The sequence below is a fragment of the Symphalangus syndactylus genome, chromosome 19 (genome assembly GCF_028878055.3).
Source record: "Symphalangus syndactylus isolate Jambi chromosome 19, NHGRI_mSymSyn1-v2.1_pri, whole genome shotgun sequence".
Taxonomy (NCBI): Eukaryota; Metazoa; Chordata; class Mammalia; order Primates; family Hylobatidae; genus Symphalangus; species Symphalangus syndactylus.
This window is the reverse complement of record NC_072434.2, coordinates 15398743-15417661: the sequence shown is the minus strand read 5'-3', so window position 1 is coordinate 15417661 and position 18919 is coordinate 15398743. Positions and strand designations below refer to the sequence as shown.

At 40.7% G+C, this 18919-nt stretch overlaps 1 protein-coding gene across 12 annotated transcripts in view; it reads left to right on the top strand.

The window, feature by feature from the left end:
• The first annotated feature begins 2226 nt into the window (after positions 1-2226).
• Positions 2227-18919, top strand: part of CD46 (CD46 molecule) — a 42942-nt gene continuing 26249 nt past the window's right edge. For 4 of the 12 annotated variants that reach the window (XM_055234590.1, XM_055234584.2, XM_055234589.2 and 1 more), the window contains exons 1-6: positions 2232-2497; positions 7198-7386; positions 7729-7831; positions 9839-9924; positions 11435-11632; positions 17200-17382. In XM_055234590.1, the coding sequence (XP_055090565.1) occupies positions 2380-2497; positions 7198-7386; positions 7729-7831; positions 9839-9924; positions 11435-11632; positions 17200-17382 (877 nt within the window). In that variant the 5' untranslated portion in view covers positions 2232-2379. Of the gene's footprint in view, positions 2498-2552; positions 2814-7197; positions 7387-7728; positions 7832-9838; positions 9925-11434; positions 11633-17199; positions 17383-17793; positions 17839-17950; positions 17996-18919 lie in introns of those variants that run through there. The other 8 variants (XM_055234588.1, XM_055234581.2, XM_063613606.1 and 5 more) reach the window with 5 other exon arrangements.

Sequence of the window (18919 nt, the reverse complement as noted above, 5' to 3'; positions counted from 1 at the left end):
CGTATGTTAAGAATGGCTTGATTAACCCCAGGGATAGAAATTTTACTGATTGAAAGAAAGTTTCAACAAAATACCAATCTTTGAATCTAATCTGACACCTGAAACTAGGCAATCAAACACTAGCACTGTTTTTTCTTCTATAGTTTATAATAAAATTTCTCATGAGAAAAAAGACATTTTTCTTCCAAGCCTGAAAATGGATGGAGAATTTTTAATATTTATTGTTGCAGAGAACAGTAAATAGACCATCCACTTTCACAAATGAAGGCTGGCATTGAGCCACAGAACATATCTGTCATATCACTCTTTGACACCATATATTAACAGAAATAATAATTTCCCCGCATTGAGTTTCCTATTTACCATCTCTTTAATTATACCCGCTTTAATTGCTGTCATTGAATTTTATAATCCAAGATACTAAGATGTTTATCTGATATACCACCTCCACACTTGATGTCTTATAATCTCTGCTAAGAATTTAAAAATTTTTGTTGGTTGGACAGGAAGAGGAAATTCCATGGTTTGGTGAACCCAGAAATTCTTCAGTACATCTCGGTTATAAAACTGTGTTAAATACACTTAAGCTCTACAATTCTATAAGACCGATTTTAGGTTTATACACTGAGCATCCAGTTCCTCACCATCCTCTCATAGGTTAACCCTGTATAATACAAGTTCTACTCCCATAATTCTATGAACAAAACAGCCCTTGATACATAGGTTTGATTTTTTAAATACATTTTCTTTACTTTATTCTAAATGTAACAGAAGGTCAACATAGAAAACTGAAAAGCATAAGGAAAGTGAAATATCTATAATCTTATCAACCATTGTTAATTTTGCTGTATTCCTAGTTTCTTTTTGTACATATCAATATGGTACTTTTGTTTTAATAAAAGGACTGCCAAAAGGCACATGCCACTTTGGACTCTGCTTTTTCCACTTACAATGATATCATAGTTTCTCATATTTGGTATTCTTTTGCAATATTTGCTGCATAGAATTCCATCACACAAAGGTAACTACCAGAAATTCCTTATTACTTTTGCTAGACACTTAGGGTTTACATTTTTTCAAAAATTAATCACATCAGAGCTTTGATCACAGCTCTGATGATTTCTCTGGGAACTGAGAGCCTAACACAAGTCATGTCCACTTTAAGACTTTTAACATACTGAAAAGTTATGTTACAAACAGAGTGCTGGTCCCCCTGCAACACGTTCACTCACATTGGCTGACGTTTTAATTCTTTGCCAATCTGAGGGGAAGAGATGTCAACTCTTTGTTTGCTCTTTTAATGCCAGTCATGTCCTTTTCCTTTTACCAGTCATTCCGGTTTACTCACAACCCTACAAATCAATCCTGCTCATTCTTAATTTTCCAGTATTGTTCCTGAGATTGTTTCACCAGAAAAGTTCTCCCCCTTAGCCACTCTTCACCTAACAATTTCTACCCATCCCAATCCTCCTGCATTTATTGCTTCCAGGAATTTGGCGCTTAGGACACCCTCGTCCTTACATTGTTCATGCATGTATATTTCGTCTTCAATAAAAAATTTAGTTGCTCAAGGGCAAGGGCCCCATAGAGTCTCAATATTCTAATGGCCTGGTGTTGCTTAATAAATTAGATTCTGACGGGTCCTCTCCAGGGAGGGGAGCAAAGGGCAAATTACCTTAGGGGCTGGGAGTGCAGAAGCCAAACCTTTGAGACTGTGAAAACAAGACGGCCCCGAGACGATCCAGTAGCAGACATTCAAGCAAGTAAAACTCAAATATTCCCAATAATGCCTGACTAATGCCAAATACCAAGTAAGGGCTCAGACAGTCCTGACAGCCTGCAGTGCCCCAGGATAAAACTAACCCTGAGGGGTGCTGGCCCACGGTGACCCCCTGCCTGGACTCTGGATCTCTGTTTTTAGGTCGAAGTGCTTTATTCTTGATTCTCGAATTCCCGGAAACTATTACCAAAGCAGCTTAGTTTTCTTTCCACTCTTCCTGGGTCACAAATATGACGGCGAGCCAGTCCTTTTCCGCTGGACGCCTCAGGCTTCCGGGGTGGTAGGCCAAGGGTTTAGCAAGAGAAAAGGCGGCCTCGGGGAACCTGTTGGGTTAGGCACCGCCAGGGCCTCGCCCTGCCCCTTCGAAGGCCAAGGGCTGCCCGTGAGAGCCGAGGCCCCGCCCCGCGGCCCGCCGATTGGCCCCAGCCGCCCCGGTGACTCGACTCACTTCCGCCCCGGGCGCGGCCGGGGCCCCGCCCACCTGTCCTGCGGCACTGGGTGTTTTATGAGTTGGGGATTGTTGCGTCGGATAGCCGGCCTCAGAAGGGACTTCCCTGCTCGGCTGGCTCTCGGTTTCTCTACTTTCCTCCGGAAAAATAATGGCGTCTTCCGCGCCGCGCATGGCGCCTCGCGGCCGCCGCAAGTGTCCCTTTCCTTCCCGGCGCTTTCCTGCGTTGCTTCTGGCGGCCCTGGTGTTGCTGCTGTCCTCCTTCTCCGGTAGGACCCCGGGGCGGGTTCGCGCGTCCGCGGCGAGACTAGAGCTCTCCTCAGTCGGACAAGAGTCGCGGGGCGGGGCTCACCGCAGGTCGTGCCTGCTTGGGGACAGGGTTCTCCGAGGGGTGCAGTGCTCAGATCCCGGGGGCATGTGGCGGGGTATGCGGGGACCACGCAGAGCCCCAGGTGAAGCTTGTTTGGTGGCGTCGTGTGCTCGGCCGGCATTTAGGCATGATCTGGCTGCGTCCGCAAAAAAAGCGTGAATCGTGTTTTCGGGATTGAGCCAGTGGGCAAGGGGAGCGCGAACTGGGCGCCCTAGGTGAGGGCTTGCTCTGGAGTGCACAGGTGCATGGGAGTGTTGCTAGGGTCCGTGCTGTGCCCGTGGTGAGAGTTTGCCGTGTGTTTCCTTGGTGCCTTGGTGAGTGGGGTGTTCATTAGGGCTTGGACAGTACCCGCGGTAAGGGTTGCAGTGCGTCTGCTGTGCCCCATGTGCTGGGCCGGGCTGGGCGAGCAGGGGCCTGGCCAGATGTTGCTGGGAGCGTGCTGTGCGCAAGTGGCCTGCATGCAGAGTTCACTGTGGGCAAGACAGCTCACTGCTTTGAATGGAGTGAGCGCGGACTCTGGGGCTAGGGAGGGCATGTTGAGTGAGAGCAGGCTCTCAGTGCCTGGGGTTAGAGAGGTGGTAAGGGCGTCATGCTTTTTGTGCCTTCTGTGAACAGTCTCCGTGTTGCCTGAGCTCCTATTAGTTTGTAAATGGCTGCTTTTTTGCGGGGTGGGTGGACCATTGAGTCATCTTCCTGTTCCCAACCAATATAGACAGTACCTGATTCCATTGCCTAATGGCTTTTTGACATTGTTTTCCTTCTTTTCATTACTTTGAGTCATATTTGAGAGATGTGAAGCAACCTAAAAAACAATGGTAGCCAAACCTAGTGAGAAATTAGTATCCTAACAAAGGAAGGCAAATAATGTTAATCTGGTTTTCCCCTACAGCTCATAAGCTAAAGCTTAAGGCCTATCCCACTAAATTTATTTTGTATTTCATTGAATGGAACCAATACTTTTAAAAATGCATGCTGGGCCAGGCACAGTGGCTCAGGCCTGTGATCCCAGCACTTTGGGAGGCCCAGGCGGGGTGATTGCTTGTGCGCAGGAGTTCAAGATCAACCTGGGCAACATGGCAAAACCTTGTCTCTACAAAAAATACAAAAATTGGCTGGGCGTGGTGGGGTATGCCCGAGGTCCCAGCTACTCTGGGGAGTGAGGTAGGAGATTCGCTTGAGCCCAGGAGGTGAAGGCTGCAGTGAGCTGTGTTCATGCCACTGCACTCCAGCCTGGATGACAGAGTGAGACCCTGTCAAAACAAAACAAACAAAAAAACCCGCTAAGAAATACATGCTCATTGTGCGACACGAACAGAATCAAAAGACAACTATTTTTAATATTTTGGTATATTTCTTTCTGACTTCATGTGCGCTTCATGTGTATCTGTGTCCAAATTATATTTAGGATCCAATAACATGTATAGTTTCTACGTTGCATTTTTTTCCTTAGGAGCATTCATTCAACGAATGTGGGTCTTGTATGTCTGGTGCTATTACACTGGTAGACAATAACAAACCATTCTTATTTTCTTGATCCCTTTTTCACTATTTGTTTACACACACATTCATGCAGGAAGATAAGCAGGGACTTTGTTTTGCTCAATGCTAAGTGCTCAGTGCCGGGAACACAGTAGATAACCAATAAATTATTTGCTAAAATGTACTGGGAGTGGCAGACATTAAAATCCAAAACATAATAGTGACAAATAAATTATAAACCAAGGGAAGTGCTCTGGAGGCAAGCAGTATAATTTTCAGATATAAATCTGACAACATTTAACAAATGATTGGAGAGAGGGAAGGCTTCTCTGCTCATCAAACAGACTTTGGGGCATCTGTGCTTGCTGTTCCCTCAGCCCAGGAACATTCTCCTCCTGACCTGCTGCAGGAGGAGCAGGGCCGCTCTTCTGCAAACTCAGCTGGAATGTTACACCCTCAGAGACTTTCTCTGATCATGCCACCTCGCAAACCCCCATCTCAGGTTGAACACATACAACCCAGTTCAAGTTCCTCTTCACTTGTAATCACCCTTTTAAAATGACCTTTTCTGTTCTTTGTCTCTCCCTGTGAGAATGCAGGGATCCTGTCTGTCTTGTCGCACTTGTGGTTCCAAAAGCCCGATTTGTTTACCTCCGTATCTGTTAAATACCAGAAAATTAAATATACTATTTGGCTGGGGCTTAGAGTCCAGGAAAAAGTCCCTCCTGCCTCCAAGAGGAAGGTTCTTTAAAGAGCTATGCTCAGGATGGTCTTTCTGCGGTACCTAAAAAGCTGGGGCAGCGGCAGCTGAGGGCCAGAAAGGATCTGTCTCCCCTATTTGTTGACTCTGCAGGGCTTCCAGTACTTCAGTCTTGCATCTCACTGATTATTAAAACGTTCATTTTGAAGGAGGGTGATGGGAGTAGGGAGCAGTGGTGATAAGACGAAAACAAAAGGACTTTTTTTTTCTTTTAAGATTAATGTTTAGAATAGGCTTAGTGCTAGAAGTTCAGCCTGGGCAACATAAGCAGACCTCACCTATACAAAAAATGTAAACAAAAATTAGCCAGGTGTGATGTTGCACACCTGTGGTCCCAGCTACTTGGGAGACTGAAGGGGGAGGATCACTGGAGCCCCCACGGTCAAGGCTGCAGTGAGCCCTGATCGTACTCCAGCTTGGGTAACAGAGCGAGAGACCCTGTCTCAAAACAAAACAAAACAAAACACACACACACACACACACACACACACACACACACACACACACACACACAGAAACAAAACAGGAAGCCGAAGAAGATAATGAAAGCAATTTGAAATAGAAGAACATAGAATTATGAAATGAATAGGGTGCAACCTGGAAGATAACAAAACTAAGAATGAAGAGAAGGAAAAGCAAGGTTAAGTTTGAGGTTCATAAGGGTAAATCAAGACAGGTATGAAACCTAGAGAAAGTAAAAATGAGAACTCACGATGCTAGGCAGAGAGAATACATGAATTAAAATAAACATTCACTTTTTGGAGCAACTCACTCTCACAAGGAGAAGGTTTTGTAAGCAGACAGTGCTGTGCATGGGAGACCTGCCCTCTCAAAGGTAGTTGCCAAATGGTTCCAGATAGCTGAAGGAAACATGTATCAAATTTCAGGCCAGTCTCATTCCTCCAGGAGAGGAGCTGCTTTTTTGGACAAAACCCCCAATCTCCTGTTGTGCGTGGTCTCTTCTGCCTATTTTAGGTGTTTTCCTTATTTCCAATGAAAGAAGCCAAGATCAGTAAGCACTTACACAGTAGCGTCTCAGTTTCCTTACTGGGCATACTACAATGCAAAGAGAGCGGTCCATGTCTGATCACCTGCCAGGATACCAGAAGACTGGGAGATAGGCAGCACAAGAAATGGCCTAATCTTTCTCCATTGTGCTGTAGAATGATTATTTTCAATATGAAATTGGTTACAGTGTATTCTTCACATTGTTTTGTGTTTGACAGCAGTGGACTTTGAGTACCAAATTTTTTTTGAATAGCTACTCTGAGTGACATATTGTGCTGAGTGTTGTGGCCGCATGGATGAATGGAGTCGGGCTTGTTAACTATTAAACACAAAAGCATGTGATAGTTACCTGAGAGATCCATGCAGGGGAGAGTCCAGGGGAAGGTGACTGATCACTGCTTCCCAGGGGGAGGCAGAAAATGCTTCCTGGAGGAGATGATGGGTGGATTAAGGAAGACGAGTTGAGCAGGAGTTGTAGCTACCGGCCACGGGGGAAGGGTATTCAGAGCAGAGGAAGCAAGGTGAGCAAAGGCACCAAGATGTGACACTACTGGACTGCCAAGCTACTCAGTGTGGCAGAGTAGGGCAAAGGAGGCAAGAAAGAAGGGACAGGATTAAATCACAGAGTGAGCAACTCTGAAAAGCAACAGACTCATCAGGAATAAACACTCACCATCATAAATTCAGACTTTCTCGTTATTACCTGTCCTTTTAGGGCAACGTGAGCCTTTTGTTTGACTTAGCATAACATAAATCCAAACTAGGGTTGTTTTCATTTCCCCAGGCACAGTAGCAGACAATTTCTTGAATACTTATTTGCAGATAGAGTTTGTGAGTGTCAGCATTTCTTGAGCACCCACAAGGTGAGTATAGTAGAAAAAGAAGAACATGGTCCTTGACCCCCAGAAACTTGCCTTTTAAGAGAAGACAGCCTGAAGCGACAAGCTGTTATAGGTTAGTGTTTTAAACTATGGAAGAACAATCTGAGCAGAGTGCTCTGTACTGTAGAAGACTTCTTAGAGGAGAAGTTACTTTTGAAATGAATTTAGAAAAATGTGGGAAAGATGCATCCATGTATATTTGAAGACCAAAGACATTAATGCTGTCTCTTCAGTTTATTGTTGAATATTTATTCCCAAACAAACCAAAAGCTAATAGGATGTTACTTAAAACATGGAAGTCCCATTTCCTCCACTACTACCAGCCCTCAGGTAAAAGCATGGAACAATCATTTAAAATCTTGCCAAGGGGCTTTCTGTTTTTTCTGTACTACCTGTTGCCAGACCACAGTCCATGGCTGATTAAAGTGGTATCAGTACTCCATCTTCGTGTTCCTATTCTCTTATCACTAGATGCCTGTGAGGAGCCACCAACATTTGAAGCTATGGAGCTTGTTGGTAAACCAAAACCCTACTATGAGATTGGGGAACGAGTAGATTATAAGTGTAAAAAAGGATACTTCTATATACCTCCTCTTGCCACCCATACTATTTGTGATCGGAATCACACATGGCTACCTGTCTCAGATGATGCCTGTTATAGTAAGTAAACAAGCCTCTTTTTTTTTTTTTTGCTGCTTGCTCTAGAGATTTGCACACATTTTAGGGTACATATTCCACTATGGTGATGATGATTTTCTTCTTGTGAAATGAGGTTCAAGATAACAATGCATTTTTGCAAGCTTTGAGAAATCAAAATCTCCAAGAAATCTTTTTCTTGGCAATAGATTGCCTGGGTGAATATGAATCTTAAGTTTGCCCTTATAATAAGTAAATAATGAAAATTATATTCCCACACATTCAAAAGAGCACTGCAGAATTTTAGTTTTGATTCAGATCTGTTTTATAACTGGATTGAAAACTCTCAAAATTATTTTCTTTTAGGAGAAACGTGTCCGTATCTAGGGGATCCTTTAAATGGCCAAGCAATCCTCGCAAATGGGACTTACGAGTTTGGTTATCAGATACACTTTATTTGTAATGAGGGGTAAGTTGCTCCCTAGAGGAAATAAGGGAAGTGTTCGTAATTTTATTTTTGTTTTGCTTCTCTTCTTAAGCATTCGTGTAAACTTAATTTTGCTTTCTATGTGACAAGTTATACTTCTAGCTAAACAACTCTTGGATGTTTTATGGAGATAGGCAAGATATATAGTAAATAGAAAGTAATTGATATTGAAGGAAAGCAAAACTACTTGCTGTTTCTGACAATAAGTCTGTTGTAAACATTAAGAATGTAGTAATCATGAGAATTTATCCTTCACAACTGAGTGTCCCCTATTTAAATCTGCCAACTCTTAGAGTTGAAGTAGGGCTCACAAAAATGAGAAATAGAATTGCCAACTAAAGATACACTTGTATCCAGATGACTCTGTAAAGTGTTACCAGACCAAAACTGACCTGGTGAGCCTTTACCATCATGTTGATCAAAATCTCTCAGCTGAAAAACCTTATTTTTGAGACTGCTACAATCTGAAGCATCTCAAGAGCAGGTACTGAGCCCTCGGTGATAGCCTTTGTTCTGCAGGGCTTTTGAAGTCGTGTATATTGGAGATACTAGACATTTAAGATAAATGTGCATTTAGAGAGTAAATGTTATTTTCTGTCCGATTTCTCTTGCTACAACAGAATACTTGAGGCTACGCATTTATAAAGAAAAGAAATGTATTTGGCTTATATTTCTGGAGGCTGGAGAGTTCAAGGGGATGGCAGTAGTGTCTGGCAAGGGCTTTTATGCTTCATCATAACATGCTGGAAAGTGAAAGGGAAATTTAGCATGTGCAAAAAAGACAAAGCACAAGGGAGGAGGTTCTTGCTTTATAACAACGTGCTCTTATGGTAACGAATCCAAGCCTACAAGAATGAGAACTCATTCCCTCAAGAATTAATGAAGACCCTCTAGAAAGGCATTATCCCTCTTAATGACCTAATCATTTCTTAAAGGCCCCACCACCTCTCAATGCTGTTACACTGGCAATTAAATTTCAATATGAGTTTTGGTAGAGACAAACCAGATTCAAACAATAGCAGTAATACACCATAATATAGAAAATGTAAGTGAGTTTTGGAGGAAAAAATCAGCTGTGACTATGTAAGGCAACTGACAGTTTTTTAAATTTTGTCAAGTAGAAATATTGGAATATTCATTTGACACATACTGCTTGCTAGGCACACCGAGGGATACCAAAACTTTAAGACAGCGACCTTCTTAAAAGAAGTTCTAACCTTATTGAGAAATAATATATACTGAGAGCAATAAAAGCAAAATACTAAATGAGAAATACCAAATAAGTAGAATTATTCATGATAATTACTCTAAGAGTCCAGAAGGAGGAGAGATTCCTGTGAATTTAAATCAGGGAAGATTTCATTGAGTATAGGGGTATACTTAATGAAAGTATTCTTATACTCAGTGAGCTATTACTAGAAATACACTCCTATTCTAAATAATATTAATAGGAGCTAAAACTCATGTGGCATTCACTGTGTGCCAAATGCTAACTTATCTAATCCCCTAAACAATCCCATGTACTGTTATCCCCTTTTAATCAGGAAGCTGAGTGAAGGAACTTTAAGTGACTTACCCAAGCTCAAGAAACTAGATAAGTTGAGAAGCAGGGACTTGAATCCAGGCATTCCAGCTCTAGGGCTTGTTCTCTCCACACAGTCCTTGCTCTTACTGTGCAAAGTGGTGTGAGAAAAGGCACAGAAATGAATGTGTAATGTGATTGCTGGAGGCAGCAAAGAGGCTGGGTGGAAAGGCACAGCAGATTTATTTAGACATCTTTGCTCTTGGCCAATATATATTCAAATGGAGAAACTCTATTTGATTAAATTGCAGATTTATTTAGCACTTTCATTATATAGTGTGTTGTTTAAGAAAGCATCCCCTCAAACTACTGCAGTGTAGAAAAGAAACCATATAAAAATTCCTTCATTATTATGTGTGTCTTATTTATTGCTATACAAAACAGTAACCCATTCTTTTCTCATTTAGTTATTACTTGATTGGTAAAGAAATTCTATATTGTGAACTTAAAGGATCAGTAGCAATTTGGAGCGGTAAGCCCCCAATATGTGAAAGTAAGTAAATTCTTTTTTTTAATTTAGACCAGTAGTCCTCAAAGATTTTTGCCTCAGGGCACCCTTTACACTTTAAGATTAACAAAGATCCCAAAGAGGTTTCTTTTATGTGGGTTATATCTATTGGTATTTATCATATTGGAATTCAAGCAGAGAGGTTTTTAAATAATTATTGATTCTTTTTGGTTTTGTTTATGTTTTTCCTAAGACACAGTCTCAGGCTATTTCCCAGGCTGGGGTGCGGTGGCACAATCTCAGCTCACTGCAGCCTCAGCCTCTCCAGTAGCTGGGACTTCAGGCGTGTACCACTATGCCTGGCTTTTTGTAATTTTTGAAGAGATGGGGTTTTGCCATGTTGCCCAGGCTGGTCTTGAACTCCCGTGCTCAAGCAATCTGCCCCCGTGGGCCTCCCAAAGTGCTGGGATTACAAATGTGAGCCACCCCACCTGGCTTGATTAATTTGTAAGAATAGATGCAATACAAATTAACATATGTAACATAATTTTTATGAAAAATAAAAATTTTCCAAATCAAAATAAAATTAGAATAGTGGCATTGTTCACATTTTTTGCACATCTCTTCAACATCTGGCTTAAAGCAAGATTGTATTTGGCCTGTTGTGTTATCACACAATATGTAGCCTTTGGAAAAAAATCACTATATTCTTATTAGGATCAGAGTGAAAAAAGACAATAATATTTTGGTGGTATTGTGAACCACCAGTTTAGAAAATGGATATATTTATAAATCGCAAAGGATTTCTCAGCTAGCTCTCAGTTAAGCATATTTTCTCATTAAATTGTCAGCATTTCTTGTGATAACTAGAACAGAACTTAGCATGGCCTTGCAAATAAATATAGGCGTATTAGGCCGTTTTCGTATTGCTCTAAAGAAATACCTGAGACTGGGTAATTTATAAAGAAAAGAGGTTTAATTGGCTCGTGTTTCTACAAGCTCTACAGGAAGCATGGTGCTGGCATCTGCTGGGGGTTTGGGGAGGCCTCGGGAAACTTAACAATCATTGGGAAAGACAGAAGGAGAGCAAGGTGTCTCACATGGCAGGAGCAAGGTGGGGAGGACGGGAGGTGTTGCACACTTTTAAATAACCAGATCCCCCAAGAACTCAGTATCACGAGAACAGCACCAAGGGGATGGTGCCAAATCATTCATGAGAAATCTACCCCCATGATTCAAACACCTCCCACCAGGCCCCACCTCCAATATTGTGGACTACAATTCAACATGAGATTTGATGGGGACACAGATCCAAACCATATCAATAGGTATTTACACTTTAAGAAAATGAGATTTGTTCTGAAAGTTAGTTACTACATTAATGGTTTGAGTTTGGGATAGTGTATTTGCTCATAGAAACCTTCTTTTAAATCCATATTGAATTCACAACCAGCTTGTAGAAACCCTATATTGACGAATTTATTGAAGACATAGAAATTTTACTAATGCTATCTTTATCTTTTACATTTATTTCCTCTTTTTCTTCATTTTTAAGAGGTTTTGTGTACACCACCTCCGAAAATAAAAAATGGAAAACACACCTTTAGTGAAGTAGAAGTATTTGAGTATCTTGATGCAGTAACTTATAGTTGTGATCCTGCACCTGGGCCAGATCCATTTGCACTTATTGGCGAGAGCACGATTTATTGTGGTGACAATTCAGTATGGAGTCATGCTGCTCCAGAGTGTAAAGGTAGTGGTTCAATTTATTTCCTTCTTCATTTGTAAATACTATGGAAACATTTTGTAAATAGTTTTATCTACAAATAAACAAAGCAGGTGTATGTGCTTCCTCCTGTATAATTGGTTTCTAATTTATTTTAATACAGGTCAATTCAAGTCAAAAAATAGTTCTAGCTAGAGTTCCCTATTTCTCACCCCCACATGTTCTTGGCATTTCATTTTATACAGTGTGAACTACTGTGTATCTGCATGAGTTAGACGTTTTTGTTTGAAGGAACCAAAAAAAAATACACACTGGCTTAAAGAAAGTTTCATCTTGTATTACAAGAAATCTAAGAGTTCTGGCTATGGTAGTGGTAAACTGTAACAGACTAATTGTCTCACAAATAAGAATGATAAACTCTGGATAAAAAAAAAAAAATTTTTTTTTTTTTTTTAAAGACCAAATGTTTAAGGCACTCTGGAGTGACCAAAAGTATGAAGACCATGTAGGGGACTTGCCCATTTAAAGAAAGAAATCACTGAATAACAGTGGTTTAAAAGTATATACTCCCCAAGTACGCATGAAACATTCTCCAAAGTAGACCATATTCTAGACAATGAGACAATTTTTAACAAACTTCAAAAAATTGAAATCATTCAAAATATATTATCTGATCACAATAGAATGAAAGTAGAAATCAATAACAAAGCCAATCCTCAAAGAATTTGAAAGTGTACAGGACACTTCTAAATAACCCATGCATAAAAGAAGTAGTCAGCAGGGAGATTAGAAAGTGTTTTGAATTGAATAAAAACACAACATCTCAAAATATCCAAATATGTAGGATGCAGCTAAAGCATTGCTTACAGGGGAATGTATAGCATAACATAACTTGTGTTAGAAAAAAAGAAAAGTCTCGAATCAGTGATCTAATTTTCCACCTTAAGAAACTAAAAAAGAGCAAGTTAAATCCCAAACTAGCAGATGTAAGGAAATGATAAAGATAGAGCCAAAATCAATGAAATTAAGAAGAGAAAAAAAAAATAGAGGAAATCAGTGAAACCAACAGTTGCTACTTGGAGATCAATAAAGTGTGTAAACCTATAGCCAGACTGACAAAAAAAGATGCAGATTAACCAATACTGAGAATGAAAGAAGTGGTGGCCAAGCACGGCACCCCAGCCAGTTTGAAGACCCTGCCCTCCTGCAGCCGGCAGGGGCAGTCACTCCCAGACTTGTCCTTTTAGAAGCTCCAGCTTTACTACTTGCTGGTGGAGCCCAACCACTGCCACAGGGTCCTCGTCACCAACACGCCTGGCAGATCTAAGAGGAGATGGCCCAGGATGAGATGTGGCACACAGATGCACCCAAGAGTGTGGGGTTGGTGTCATCCCACTGCCTGGTTTCCGCAGAGATCCTGTGCCGGTGGCCTGTACCCTCCATGCGGGAGCCAGAGGGGGTGTGCCATGCCCACTGCTTTGGGCACTGCTGCGTGAAAGGGCCAGTTTTCAGACCTTTGCTCTGTCACCTCAACACTGGCGCCAGGAGCCCTGAAGAGCAGCATCTGGGAGACGGACAGCCCTGGGGAAAATAGAGGAGGCTTTCAGAAGTAGCGAGATGAGATATTTGAAATACTGAAGACCAAAAACCCCAGTTTGCATGGAAGAGCTGGCCTCAGACGTGGTCAGTTCCTATGATGACCTGGACACACGGTGCTGACCCACACGATGGGAAGTGGCCCTGCAAAGCATTCAGAGGCTTGGCCCTGCAGCCACCTGGCCTCCCAACTGCAGCTGCAATTGCGTTCTGACCTGGGCAAGTAGGAACACGTGGTGGAGATCCTGATGGAGACCTGAGCCAGGCATCCCGGAGTGCTGGCCAGGCGTGGAGTAGGGGATCCAGCTAAGGGAGTCTGGCCAGCCTATAGCCCCCCAGCCTTGCTGGCTCCTCTGCCAATTCCAGCAGGGTCTGCAGCCCCAGAACCATCCCCTTCCTTCCCCTCTGCAGAGGGCAGGCCGGAGGCTGGTCTCAGTGGGAGCTGGGGCTCTCCTCAAAGGCTTTTTGACCTTGGGGCAGTCTTGACATCCCCACAGCCCTGCGCCCCTCATCCCTTTGCGTGTCTCCTGCAGGACGGCGAGCTGCAACTGCAGCAGTCTTGTTTAAATTTAGGTAGGTGAATTTCTTAGAATTAAGTTTCATATGTTTTGAGCAATACATTTTCTTAAGATGTATATATTTTAATCTTTTTATGTTTTATCTCTGAATTTTTTTATTTTTTTAATGTATTTTTTTTCTGGAAACATTCTGTTCTGCTACATTAGAGCCTACACAGTTTAGTTGGTACATTTCATTCTTTTAAGGTTTAAATAAGGGATTTTATTTTGCACTGAGTTTCCCTGCATTGTTAACAAGTCAACAGCATCAATGTATGATTTTTTGGGTTTTTTTTTTTTTATACTTTAAATTTGTGTGCAACCCTTCTCCTTTATGCCCTGTGTTACAGTGAGAGCTTGGTCAAAATGGGGAAAACACACACAGCTGCTACACTTTTTTTTTTTTGTCACTGGAACATCTGCGCCATGTCTTCCTAGACTTAAGTGTAAATTATGGAGGGTTTTATTTGACAATTTATATGTAAATGTCATTGAAGGCTAAGGTTAAATCTTTGGAAATCACAGGCACCAGTTGATCTTCAGAGACCTCAGATCCCCTCAGGTGGCACCTTGTGACAGGCGGTGTTCTGGGAGGCTTCCTGTCAGGTTCCACAACACAGGCACCTGCTCTGGGCATGGACTGCGCTCCTGGGGTGTGCACGGAGCTGCGGTGCGCCAGTCACATGCGCTTGGAAACAGCATGTGCTGCTGGATTGGGAAATGCCTACGTTGCTCTGTTAAATTGGTGCTGGAGCAAAAACCTAAGGTTAAATTTAAGTCTAGAATGAAAGAAATCTGAATCCATGTAATTAATGGCCGCTCAATCTTGAGAGTCCTTGATGGCCCTGCCTCAGGAAGTGAGGTGGGGGTGCCTACACCTTTCACTCTCCTTCCTCACGTCCACCCCGTATGTGTTTCTCATCCTTTTTCTAACTTCCCCCCCATCCCTTAGCCAAAAAGCTTTATATTCTTTTGTGCATATGGCCATTCTTTAATATCGGTGATGTAAACTTTACTTGATTACTTTACAAAATTATTCAACAGACAAACAAAAGAATGAAAAAGAGAATATCACTAAATATCCTACAGACATTTAAAGGATGATAAGGGAATATTATAAACAACTTTATGCCTATAAATTTGACAACTGAAATGGACAGATTCCTTGACAGATACAAAATGTCAAAACTCACTTGAAGATATGGATAACCTGAATACTCCTATATCTACCAAAGAAATAAAATTTGTTACTAACCTACTGAAGGCCCAGATGGCTTCACTGGGGAATTCTACCAACCATCTAAGGAATAAATCATAGCAATTCTACACAAGCATTTCAAGAAAGTGCAAGAGGAGGGAACACTTCTCAACCCATTTTATGATGATAGCATTGTCCTGATATGAAAACCAGAAAACAAAAACATTATAAGAAAATTACAAATAATATCCTTGATGAACACAGGACCAAAAATCTTCAACAAAATATTAGCAAACCAAATCCTGTGATACATAAAAAGAAAAGTAGATCATGACCAAGTAGGATTTACCCTATGAATGCAAGATTAGTTCAAATGCAAAAATTAATCAGTGTAATTTACCACATCAGGAGACTATTAAGGAGAAAAAAAAATCATGTCATTATCTTATTAGATGCAAAAAACAAAAAGTGTTTGACAGAATTCATCATCTTATTTTTTCATGATAAAACTTCTCAGCAACTAGGAACAGAAGGGTACTATCTGTCTTACCCTGATAACAGACATCTACAAAGATCTCACAGCTAACATTACACTTAATGGTTCAAAAAAATTATACTTAGTGGTAAAAAGTAACATCGTACTTAGTGGTTAAAAAAACCTTAATTACATTTCTGTCTAATTAATAAAGACCTAATTCTGGAAGGAAAACAGGATGTCCACTCTTACCACTCCATTCAGCATTGTACTGGAGATCCTGCCCAGTACAGTAAGGCAAGAGAAAGCAATTAGGCACACATATTGGAAAAGAAGGAGTAAAAACTGTCTCTACTCACAACGAGATGCCACCAAATACCTATTGGAATGGCTGAAATTTAAACACACACCCCCCAAACTGACAATACCAGGTATTGACAAGGATATGGAGCAGATGAAACTCTCAATATACTGATGGTGAGAATCAAAGTGAAATGACCACTTTGGGACATTTTTGGCAATTTCTTATAAACATACTCTTATCATACAACTCGGCAACCGAAATAAACTGAAAACATTTTCACACAGAAACTTATATGAGGATGTTCACAGCAGCCTTATTCATAATCACCCCAAACTGCAAATCGCCACATGTTCTTGAGTTGGTGAATGAATGAACCACCTATGCTACCTCTAAAAGATGGACTCATACTCAGCAATAAAAAGGAATGAACTCCTGATTCATGCAGCAACACAAATGAATCTTGAAAGCATCATGCTAAGTGAAATAAGCCATACTAAGAAGACCGTGATTCCATTTACGTGACATTCTGAAAAAGTCCCACTATAGGGATAAAAGCAGATCAATGGTTGGCTGGTTGTGGAAGTGGGGATGAGGGAGAAGAGGGGTAACTCAGAAAAGAGCATGAGGAAATTCTGGAGAGTAATGGAACTTTTCTGTATCTTTACTATGGTGGTAGTTACACGATTATTTGCATTTGTCAAAGCTCATACAGTGGTATACTTGAAAGGGTGAATTTTACTGTATGTAAATTATATCCAATAAACTAACCTTTACAAATAACATTAGGTACAATTAGACACAACAAAAAGTCAGTGAACCTGAAGACAGGTCAATAGAAACTGAACCTTATTTAAGAAGAAATGTTGACTAAAGAAAGAGAAAGGCTTACAGACCTGTGGGAGAGTATCAAGCAGTGAAACATACATGTAATTGGAGTTTCAGAAAGACAGGAGAGAGAATGGTGTAAAATATTATTTGAAAAAATATTGGCCAAAAATTATGCAAATTAGATCCAAAACAACCTCAGATCCAGGAGATTCAGTGAACCTTCAGCAGGATGAATAAATTATTAAAATTTACCGTCACCACCACCAACCCCCTGCAGTAGTTTGGTAAAAATTACCAAACAAAAGTTTAAGAAGCAGCCAGTAAGTGGGGAAAACAACAAAAAACCGTATTACATTTAGGAGGGCAGGGACAAGTAAGAAGGACAGCCAGCCAAGTTTTCTTAAGAAAATGTGGTTACAGTATGGTTATGTCTGTTAGTGCTGAAAGAAAAATAAAACACCCTAGAATTCTATATCAAGGAGAATATATCAGTTAACATTTAAAGTATTTTAAAAAATGTTTTTAACATCTTGCATTCCATTCCTTGTCTCTGTTCACACTGGAAATTACTACTTTGTACTACTTTTTCTGTTAAAGCAGATATCCATTAATTCTGAGGTTTCTCTAATTTTCCAGTGGTCAAATGTCGATTTCCAGTAGTCAAAAATGGAAAACAGATATCAGGATTTGGAAAAAAATTTTACTACAAAGCAACAGTTATGTTTGAATGTGATAAGGGATTTTACCTCACTGGGAGCGACACAATTGTCTGTGACAGTAACAGTACTTGGGATCCCCCAGTTCCTAAGTGTCTTAAAGGTACAAAGGTTATCTTCATTCTGTCTTGGTTTGTTATTGTTGTTGCTGTTCATTTTAGACTTTATTTCTTTGATATTAACTATCAGTCATACAGAATAACTGAAAAGAAACAATTTTAGTATTTAACTGTCTTGTATTCATTTCTATGCCAGATGTATGACGTGAAATTCACATCAAATTCTGCTGTTGTGATTTTGTGTGCTTTTCCAGGGTTCTTAGCATGTTATGTACATTGCATGGGCATATGCTTTTAATATTTTTATGTATAAAATGAATTACAACAACTTTTTGGAGTGAATTGAAACATGGGCATTTTTATCTAAGTAAGTCAACAATGGCATAATTCATATAAATGAAATGAGAGCAATAACTCCAAAGTGGTTGATCTTCTAACATTATTTTATTTCCTAGTGCTGCCTCCTTCTAGTACAAACCCTCCAGTTTCGAGTCATTCAGGTTTAATAGCTTCTTCCTTACATGTCTCAAAAATCTTGTAAATTCCTGGAGAAAATGCCAGCAATAAATCCCAAGTGTTTGGTCCAATGTACATTATTATTTTGTTTTCCAGTGTCGACTTCTCCCACTACAAAATCTCCAACATCCAGTGCCTCAGGTTTAGTAATTTCCTGCTTATATTTTTTTTTTAAATCCTTTAAATTCCTGGTGATTTTTAAAAAAATCCTTCAAATCACTGGCTTCTAATTTGGTTATATATTTCCTATCTCCCTAATATTTTAAAGGATCGAAGAGAATTATGCATGTTAACATAGTAATTAAAATACCTTCTTATAGGCTGGGTGGGGTAGCTCACACCTGTAATACCAGAACTTTGGGAGGCCGAGGTGGGTGGATCACGAGGTCAGAAGTTCAAGACCAGCCTGGCTAAGTTGGTGAAACCCCATCTCTACTAAAAATACAAAAATTAGCTGGGCGCGGTGGCAGGCACTTGTAACCCCAGCTACTTGGGAGGCCGAGGCAGGAGAATCGCTTGAACCTGGGGGCGCAGAGGTTGCAGTGAGCCAAGATCATGCCACTGCACTCCAGCCTGGGTGACAGAGTGAGACTCTGTCTCAAAAACAAACAAACAAACAAAAAACACCTTCTTATAATTCCTGTAAGAACTTGGTAACTGGTAGCCTCCTGAGTTGAGTGCTGTAGGGTTTGAGGGGCAGGAAGAGATGAGTTTTTTAGTGGACTGATATATGAGCAAAACAAGGTTGCATGTGAAATTTATACTCAGTGAGGCATCCGGGCTTACTCACGTGCTCCTAGTGGGTATATGTGCTAATACTACGTTTGCTGATACAGTCTTTTGAAAGAGTTGATGATAAGCATTTCATAAAGTATTTATAAAACACTGATCTAGCTTAGTGTTGGAGAGCTGAAGAGAGAATTGCTTGTGATAAACTGTTTATAAAAAAGACAAACTGCAAGGATATTTTTTGAAAAATTACAAATCAAAATTCCTTATGGGATTGTCAATGATTTCTTATCATCTGCTAGAGGAAGACTAAATAACAACATAATGATGTTAAGG